This window comes from Onychostoma macrolepis, chromosome 03, assembly GCF_012432095.1.
Source record: "Onychostoma macrolepis isolate SWU-2019 chromosome 03, ASM1243209v1, whole genome shotgun sequence".
Taxonomy (NCBI): Eukaryota; Metazoa; Chordata; class Actinopteri; order Cypriniformes; family Cyprinidae; genus Onychostoma; species Onychostoma macrolepis.
This window is the reverse complement of record NC_081157.1, coordinates 691,198-701,197: the sequence shown is the minus strand read 5'-3', so window position 1 is coordinate 701,197 and position 10,000 is coordinate 691,198. Positions and strand designations below refer to the sequence as shown.

At 37.4% G+C, this 10,000-nt stretch overlaps 1 protein-coding gene across 3 annotated transcripts; it reads left to right on the top strand.

Annotated features, from left to right (window-relative positions):
• The first annotated feature begins 546 nt into the window (after nt 1-546).
• Nucleotides 547-9,763, top strand: LOC131538154 (uncharacterized). 3 transcript variants are annotated; one of them, XM_058772033.1, is made up of 3 exons: nt 547-1,642; nt 7,529-7,608; nt 9,254-9,763. In XM_058772033.1, exons 1-3 carry the CDS (start codon nt 1,333-1,335, stop codon nt 9,494-9,496), a joined length of 633 nt encoding a protein of 210 aa, XP_058628016.1. In that variant the 5' UTR covers nt 547-1,332; the 3' UTR covers nt 9,497-9,763. The 3 variants fall into 3 exon arrangements, with proteins under 3 accessions (XP_058628016.1, XP_058628017.1, XP_058628018.1); XM_058772035.1 differs by having other exon boundaries at nt 553-1,642; nt 7,529-7,595; XM_058772034.1 differs by lacking the exon at nt 7,529-7,608 and having other exon boundaries at nt 549-1,642.
• The last annotated feature ends 237 nt before the right edge of the window (nt 9,764-10,000 follow it).

Sequence of the window (10,000 nt, the reverse complement as noted above, 5' to 3'; positions counted from 1 at the left end):
GTGAATGATGAACTCCTGAGCACCGAGAAGGTCCTTGGTCTGCCAACAGAGGAGTCTTGAAGGTAAAGGTTCTGAAGTCTGTCCAGAAGATCTGGAAAACATGGATCGCACAGGTGGGAGGATCGCTGACGAGTCGAATCTTAAGTTGTTGCAGAAGATGGGGGGGGGGCCTAAGATAGTGGTCTCTGTTGTGAAAATGAAAGTGACATGACATGTGGCCAAGTATGGTTACCCATATTCGGAATTTGTGCTCTATATTTAACCCATCCTAAATGCACACACACACAGCAGTGGGCAGCCATCTATGCTGCGGCGCCCAGGGAGCAGTTGGGGGTTCCTCAAGGGCACCTCAGTCATGGTGTTGAAGGTGGAAGAGAGCGCTGTACATTCACTCTCCCCGCTTACAAGACTCTATCTCGCAACTTTTGGGTTACGAGTCTGACTCTCTAACCATTGAAACCAGCATACAATTTGTCGCTTCTACGGTGGTTGAGTTTGCTTGCTACGGATGTAAAAAAACAAATTATCCCCATCCGAAGTTTCGAAGGCAGTGTGCAGTGACCTTTAGGTTTTAAAAATGAAGTACTGTGATCAGTGAAAGAGCACATGGTGATTGGATCAGTCTTTGATCAATGGCCTGCTGAGGTCCTCACTCCTGCCTTCCACAAGTGATAAGCTTGAGATCATAAAGCAATTCCTGAGCAGAGGTTGTGTGGAAAGTTTTTCTGCAAAAGGATACCATTTCTTGTGTTTTATACATACAGGCTGCCATCTTCAGTATATTCTATAATTTAGTTATACATTAATAGTAAGGTAAGAATATGATTGATTTATTTATTTTAATTTTTTAGTGTTTATTAATCCATGCACTGTTGATATAGGATGTTGTTACATGTGGGGGAAATAACATTCAAACTCCATCAGCAACATTTGTGGCATGGTATCAATCACTACAGAAATACATTTTGTCTCTGTAAACTTACATTGTGTTTATTTGTTTGTATTACTTTCTTTCTTTCTTTCTTTCTTTCAGTCAATTGGTAAACCTAGTATTTTTTGTAAGATGCACATGGATATCAGATAGTAGTCTGAATCTATATCAAAATATTTTTTGTTGTGTTCATGATTGTGCCACAAACATTGTAAATAGAGTTAAATATCTACTGAACCTGGAACATCCCTTAAAATACGATTAACAATTAACTTTTAATTACTTTTTTATCTGAAACAATATAAATCAAGTACAAAGGACAGTAAATCAGGGACTATAAAGAGAGCATGAGGGTCTGTGGGGATGACAGAGCAAGAGCTGGACACGAACATCAGTGAAGAATGAAGGGTTGGTTATGTACGCTGCTGCTGCTGGAAAGCTTTGTGTTTGTGGTACAGCAGCAGGTAGATGGAGGACTCGCTGAGAATGAGATCAGTCAACAGCTCAGCAATGAGGACAGAAGACAGAATCCACCTCAGACAGACTCTCTGAGAGATGAAGCTTCGACTGACAGCCAACAATACTGCCATCTGAGCTTCCCTGACATCCACGCAGCACTGAGAGAGCTGACCGCCACCGTTACAGAGCAGAAAGCCAACATCAGAGTTTTAGAGACGCAGCTGAGAGAAGAGCTGAACAAGAAAACTGATGGTACCTCATTAAAAATTCAGTCTTTTATCAGTGATCCTCAGAGTAAAACAGAATTGTAATACACTGCATACTCTAAATGTTAGTGTAAAATTGAGTGTGAACTGTGTAATAATTTTAACTCTTTATTGAAGCTTTTAATTTGAATTTTAGCTTTAGGGAATCGAATCATAGAGATTCACTGGATCTGATTAATTGGTATTAATCAAAACATATATAATTTACACTTTCTTAACGACTCGAGCCAGCGAGCATTAAACCAGTATATTTTAGCAATTCTGTTTATTTCGTGGCCCGATAATAATACAGAATTCGTTGGGTAATTTTGAGCAACAGGTAACAAGATCTTCGGCAAATAGTTTAAAACTTGAAAAACACAGCACCAAACCATTCCTCATAAATGAAACGAGTTTATTTACTATTCTATGATACAATACTAACACAAAACACACACACACACATATACACGTTCGGCAAGAGGGTTGCGATTTGAAGAAAATTTCAGGTTCTCAGACCTGATGGAGTCACAAACACAGGCTTTGACTTTACTCTTAAAGATTAATGCACATCAGCTTCAGCAAATAGAGATGTTTTGTTTGGTTACTTGTGTTAAGTTGACTTGAAGGCTGAGCTGGCTCTCTGTATGGTTGTTTGAGGGAATCCCGCAGCTGATTTTGCGTGACGTCACTCGGGGAATCCTTTTGGATTGGTGGCTTCCTGGCTGCGTGCAACTGGCAAGGCTTTGAAGTCCTTATGCTGCAGGCTTTGCAAATTTCTTTGTCAGAAGTTGATAGTGTTGAAGTCTTGGATGGTCAACCTGATGTTACGGCTGTAGGCTTTCCAGCAGCAAAGGTTGTCCAGCCGCAAAGATCTTCCAGCGGCCCAGTTTTCAGCAGCCCAGTTCCTTTTTTTTAGCAGCTCTCATGAGCTTTGTGTCACGGAGTTTTAACGGGCTGGATTCTGTCCACCCACTAAAGGCATCTTCCAACCAGATTGTCTGTACAGGGCGAAGCCATTTAATATATATATTAAAATAATGCTTTGTCCATCATGTGAGTGATATTTCTAATAAATGGTTATACAAGTATTCACCCTTCATATGAAACTGAACATCGACATAACATTAATTCCAACTTCCTGCATTTGAAATACGCTCTAATATGATACTACGCATGGCAATCTATTCAAAAGAAAGTTATAAGGTAAAGATCGAAATATAGCACACCATGCATAACATAAAACATCAAGCATATATGTAAGACATCAAACATGTTATTTGTTGATACACTTGCATCAATGGCAATGGAAATAAATGATTGTCTTTAGAGATCATTTGTGTAAGTTAGTGTTTCTTTTGTTGCATGAGCAAAAGTTGGAGACAGAGCACGCGGGAGTCATGTTACAGATCTCGTGGTTTTGACGGCCTGAGGGCTTTAAGTTCCTTTAATGGTCCTTTTCCTGTTTGAAATGTATGGATCCCTATATCTCGACTAAATCACACGCTTGCTCCACGGGTTGCAAGAAAGACTCTTGCAGTTCTTCAAAGCACAGGGGCTTTGTTTTTCCTGATTACGTTAGTCATTATCATCCCTCTGAGTGGATGAGAAAACGCTGACAGGAAACGGCTCAAACCGTGGTCTGAGATTAATCGTTAACTAGTCTCATGACCGCAGATGGCTGGTAGAGGACTTCTTTTAAGGACTGTGCTGTTTTCGCACTAACTTTGTGTGTCCGTTTGTTGAGGTCCTACAACTGTGTTATCTCTCTGCTTAAATAAGCCTTAGAGACGCGACTGACGGATGCAGAGAAAACTGCAGAACAACAGACGGTCATCCTGGAAGACCTGAACAAGAAAACTGATGGTATCTTACCAGAACATTCACTCTTTTATCAGTTGTCCTCAGAGGAAAACACCAGTGCGATACACTGCATTAGGGGTGTGCAAATGCCTGGTTAATATATTAGGGGTGTCCCCGACTAAGGATTTTCAAAGTCAAATCTGAATTTTCGAATCTTGCCGATAGTCGACTGATAGTCGAATCATATGTTTGGAGGCGAGGGCAAAATACATTACCAAGAGTCAAGTCAGACATTCAACAGTCATAATTAGCCTACTGACGTTAAAGGGGCGGTTTACTGTTTTTTTTTCTAGGCTTGATTGTGTTTATGGGGTGCAGTCTAACTGTTCATGCTTCGTTTTTTTTAAAACGCATTATTTTTCATATAATTTACCTTTATTCCTCACCGCTCTGTCCCTTCTCTGACAAACGCCTCGATTATTTCCTGTTTTTATGAAGCCCCTCCCTCAGAAATATGTGATGGGCTCTGATTGGTTAGCTGGCTCAGTGTGTTGTGATTGGAGCTGATCTGACGATCTGAATGAGAGAGAGAGAGAGAGAGAGAGAGAGATGCAGAGCAGGGCGACGCGAGGAACAGTATTAAGAACCGCTGTTTTAGAACATTAATTTTGAAACTTTTGAATCCATTAGAATCGTTAGAAGACAGAATTGTGATTCATATATGAATAGATTTTTACATGCACCCCTAGTTTTCTCTTCCTCTTCTCTAAAGCAGCACAGCATGGCCTCGCCCCCTTCCTTACATGTTCCTGAGGGCGGGGTTTATCTGGGTCAGTAACGTATCAGACCCGGGAAGTAGTTCGTTGTAGTCCCTTACCAGCCGTTTCTGTAGGCATTAAACTTCCAGAATTTTAAAAGACGATATCTCTGTTTGCATTGAACTTTCAGCGCTGCAACTTTGCAGATATTGTTTATGCTCAAACAGCAACATTACACACTAACTAACGTTAAAAAAGTGAAATTGCAATCAACCACCCCTTTAAGGCATCGGTAAAGGAAATAAGTGGAATGAATGAGCGGAAATCATTCGGCGGGGACATTCGTCTGACGGAAAATGCACCGGATGCACGGAAAAACTGGAAAAAAAGCTCACATGGAAAGTCCAAAGTTTAAATCTGCAGCGAGTGAAGCACAAAGAGGAAAACACGTCAGCACTTGGTCATCTCAGGGACACTGATGGTATGACCATGTCTCATTCTGATTATAAAGGACTGAGCATCATGTAGATCTGCATTATTTAATCATAATAATGTTCAATATGGAAGAAAACGGTGATTTGTGTTACACTGTGGTTGTTTATTAAGTGTGAAATTCGACGGTTTGTGTGCTCGCTAGAAATGCTACACAGTTAATTATACCGTCGATTTATTTAAATAGTTCACGAGAAATGGAAATGTTATGCCTTAATAACTAAAGTAGACAACTTGAATATATAAGTTAACAAATAATTTTGTATAGAAAAGTTTCTGTATTCTCATTGTGTTGTATTTCTATTTAAGTAATGGATTTTTCTTATTTATTTTATTTATTTTCTAAGGTTTTCAACCTAATTCAAGCCTGACAAAATTCTGAAAATATAAAGTCTGAAACTGATTTGGAGTTGTTCCCTGTGTCCCCTGTGAATGGCTGATGCTCTTTTCGAGTTAGGAGCAGACACTGGTGTGCGACTTTCCCAGATAACTCGACATTGATACTGATATAAAAATTAAACAGGTCAAAAGTTTACATATGCTTAATTTTTAATACTGTTATCTGAATGATCCACAACTGTTTTTTTGTTTTGTTAAACCTATCAAAACAAAAGTCAGGATTTACATCCTCTTTCCCCTTACTTACCTAACAGAAGTACTATTTTTGCCCTTATTGATAAAATCAATACTATCATATTGCAAACTATATAGTCAAACCAAAAATTACAGGTGCATCTCAATAAATTAGAATGTCATGGAAAAGTTGATTTATTTCAGTAATACAACTCAAATTGTGAAACTTGTGTATTAAATAAATTCAATGCACACAGACTGAAGTAGTTTAAGTCTTTGGTTCTTTAAATTGTGATGATTTTGGCTCACATTTAACAAAAACCCACCAATTCACTATCTCAACAAATTAGAATATGGTGACATGCCAATCAGCTAATCAACTCAAAACACCTGCAAAGGTTTCCCGAGCCTTCAAAATGGTCTCTCAGTTTGGTTCACTAGGCTACACAATCATGGGGAAGACTGCTGATCTGACAGTTGTCCAGAAGACAATCATCGACACCCTTCACAAGGAGGGTAAGCCACAAACATTCATCGCCAAAGAAGCTGGCTGTTCACAGAGTGCTGTATCAAAGCATGTTAACAGAAAGTTGTGTGGAAGGAAAAAGTGTGGAAGAAAAAGATGCACAACCAACCGAGAGAACCGCAGCCTTATGAGGATTGTCAAGCAAAATCGATTCAAGAATTTGGGTGAACTTCACAAGGAATGGACTGAGGCTGGGGTCAAGGCATCAAGAGCCACCACACACAGACGTGTCAAGGAATTTGGCTACAGTTGTATTCCTCTTGTTAAGCCACAGACAACGTCAGAGGCGTCTTACCTGGGCTAAGGAGAAGAAGAACTGGACTGTTGCCCAGTGTCCTCTTTTCAGATGAGAGTAAGTTTTGTATTTAATTTGGAAACCAAGGTCCTAGAGTCTGGAGGAAGGGTGGAGAAGCTCATAGCCCAAGCTGCTTGAAGTCCAGTGTTAAGTTTCCACAGTCTGTGATGATTTGGGGTGCAATGTTGGTCCATCGTGTTTTTTGAAAACCACCTCAGCAGTGCCACAAAATGATCACCTCCATGCCACGCTGAATTGAGGCAGTAATTAAAGCAAAAGGAGCCCCTACCAAGTATTGAGTACATATACAGTAAATGAACATACTTTCCAGAAGGCCAACAATTCACTAAAAATGTTTTTTTTTTATTGGTCTTATGAAGTATTCTAATTTGTTGAGATAGTGAATTGGTGGGTTTTTGTTAAATGTGAGCCAACATCATCACAATTAAAAGAACCAAAGACTTAAACTTCAGTCTGTGTGCATTGAATTTATTTAATACACAAGTTTCACAATTTGAGTTGAATTACTGAAATAAATCAACTTTTCCACGACATTCTAATTTATTGAGATGCACCTGTATATAATCACCAGATCTAATTTTTTATATATTTTTTTACTAGTAAATGCAGGACTCTACAGTTCAGTTATGTAAGTGAGGATAGCAAAATAAAGTAAACTGTGACATATTATACCCAAAATTCTGGATACAGTGGACTACCAATAAATAAAATTTGGGACCAAATATTTGATTTGACACTTCGACCTGAGCATGTTTTGCTTAAGTGTTTTTCTTTAATTGCTAATGCGATCTTTTTACACCACAGACTGAACAAAATGAAGCATTGCTTAGTAACTGAAATAAATTAGTATTATCTAATTTTGTTCTTAAATTTAACAGCTGACAGCTATTCATATATCAAAGTTAATTGACATTATCAAGATGAATTTGTTCTGACAAATTTGTTCTAACTCTGAGTTCTTTTCATATTTTATTACCATTTTCTAAACTATAGCAAATAAACTGTGAGAATGTGAGAAATGTTGAAGGTGTCTGAATAAATTTTGGTTTGACTATACATACATACATACATATATATATATATATATATATATATATATATATATATATATATACAGTATATATATATATATATATATATATATATATATATATATATATGAAGAGCTCTTTTCCAAAACGCTATAAATCCATTTTAATAGTTTTCATGAAAATTACTTTTTTTTTTACCTAGACCCATACATTGTTAATATTCAATTTATCCTGTTAAAATGCTCTGTTGGCTCAGTCTGAACATGTTCAACAATGATTGTTAAATGAAACAACAATATTGTCGAAGTTCAATGTTTTTTTTTTTTTTTTTTTTAAACGCTACAAATCCATCCTTTTTTTCATAAAAATGTTGGTTTATGTCTTTTTAAAAAAGGTCGTCCGGTGACAGCTTCTCGGCCTGACAGAAACCGGTCGCACCAGCCTTGTGTGGACATCCCACAGTGGGTATTAACGGTATTAACGCGCCACCTGAGTGACGAACCTTCTTTTTTTGTGATTTTCTTTGTCCAGTCTGCGTTTTCTACCCCCAGTTGTAGGTCTCACTGGCTCATCCAGGCCATCAAAAGTTTTATTAGAGTTTAAAGCACTCATTTTGAAGACTGAGCACAAACAAACGCTTCCATGCGTCGCCATGTTGGATTGCATCGAACGAATTCTGATTGGTCAAGAGGACATATCGCATTTAGGCTAAAAACAGGTTCGGCGCTTATAGCGGTTTGGAAAGGAACTGCATCTTGCAGTACATTTTAAACAAGGAAATACAGCGATTTGGCATGAAACACTGATGGAGCAGTGAATAGGTTCAGTACACAGCAAAATGGCATGACGAACTAATTTTTTTTTTTAAAATTTGGCATTTATCGCGTTTTGGAAAAGAGCTCTTCATATATATATATATATATATATATGTATATATATATATATATATATATATATATATATATATATATATATTAGGGGTGTCAACATTCTTTTTTTTTTTTTACGCAAATTAATCGTTTGATAAGGTTTGACCCCAACTTCTTCCCGTCATCGCAGCGCGGAAGGTTATCTATCATTGTGTGATGAGGGGACAGCGAACCAGTGTTGCCAGGGTAACCTTAGGCACAAGTGGGCTATTTTGAAAATACAGTCGCGGGAAAAATTACAGAGCTGTGGGTTGCGGTTTTTTGGGCTATTTTATAATGTACCACGGCCGCCCAAAGTGTATATAGACAAATAAAAATTCAAATAGATCCTTTTACTAATGTGTATTATACTTGGAATGTATCCCTGGCAACTTAGGAACGGAGGCGGTTGTAACATCACAAACAACGTGAGTTTCAGCAGAGCATACATGTTAAGGCTTTTACACAGCAGAAATAAACATGACAACAGCGATATAGATTATATTAGATAATAAACACGATTACGATAGATATGGTCTGTATGTGATTTTCTCGAGTAGAATGTGTACATCTCACATGCTAATTTGTGCAGCGATATAAAAGGCTATAAATAGCATATTTTAACAACAGTAAACGAATTCCACATGTGATCGCAAAAGGAAGTTATTACAAACACTCGATGGTGGTTTGAAGTGAGTTCTGAGTAAAAGTGTATTATTAATCTCATAAATGATGTAGCATGATGCTAATATTAGCTCTAATGCACCTACAGAACAGGTCCAATTCTTCTTCATAATGCATTTTGTCATAATACTTCACGTAAGGTCGCAAGAAATGTTTGTTGTATTTATTTAGAAATACTTTTGATAATAGTTGGGTAAATGTATACTGGGATTGAAGCGATGTACTTTGATTGCCAGTATAAAGGCTGATAATGGCTGAATAAAAACGATAAAAGAATAATTATAAAAGAATAATAAAGATTATGTCTCATACCTGGCGGAAGTGTGAAAGGTTCTGTTTCCTTAAACTAGTTTGTCATGCATTTCTTTATTTCAACACATTTACAGGTAAATCCTAGTATTTTAAATTTGTGATTAATCATGATTAATCACAGTCCATGACTGTGATTAACACGATTACATTTTTTAATCAATTGACAGCACTATACATACATATACATATATATACATATATATATGTGTTTACAGCAGTCACATGCCGCTTCTACAGTGTGCTGCACCAGCTGGAGGAGGATGGTCTACTTGACCTGTCCAGTAGTGTTCTTCTCTTCTGTTGCCATCATGTTTTTATTCCCCGCCTGCAATCCCAGCTTGATTTATTCAGAGATGGCTGGGACAATCACCCACTTTCAACTGAGAGAAATCTCACTCCTAATCAACTGTGGCACATGGGTCTACAGCACAACTCTGAAGAGAACAATGTTGAGGTAAATATTTGTGAATTATAGTTGAAAAAGAATGCATTTGTGGCAGGAAAAATAAAGATTACTTACCTTACAGGATTTTAGGTAGATATTTAGCTGCAGTGGACTATATGCACAGCATTGGCTATATGTAGAGTTATCTGTATGAACTCTAATTATCCATGCAATCACAAACACAACTTCATGTTTGTTTTTAATCATGTTTATTGTAAATACATTTGTTCAAATGTCAAGTACAACTCTAAACCATTTCAATAAAAGCCAACATTTCAACATCTGGGAACGATGAATAACTGATGAATGCTTAGATAGTCAACAATGTTTAGAATCTTTGAATTAAGTTACAATTCAACAGAAAACAAAATTTAATGAAATAACTTGTGAATTCAGAGCTTTCCACTTTCTACAACAATCCAAATCCACTGGCAATGCAGTTGTCTAAATGAACACTAAATTCTCTGAAACTGTTGTAGTAACCAGGTAAGCGAAGGGTACGCAGGGCTCGCAAAAT

Coding starts and splice junctions, on each gene's coding strand:
- LOC131538154 (XM_058772033.1), top strand. CDS start 1,333: ATGAAGGGTTGGTTATGTACGCTGCTGCTGCTGGAAAGCTTTGTGTTT. Junction 1,643..7,528: donor GCTGAACAAGAAAACTGATG/GTACCTCATTAA, acceptor TTTTTAAAAAAG/GTCGTCCGGTGACAGCTTCT. Junction 7,609..9,253: donor TCCCACAGTGGGTATTAACG/GTATTAACGCGC, acceptor ATGTGTTTACAG/CAGTCACATGCCGCTTCTAC.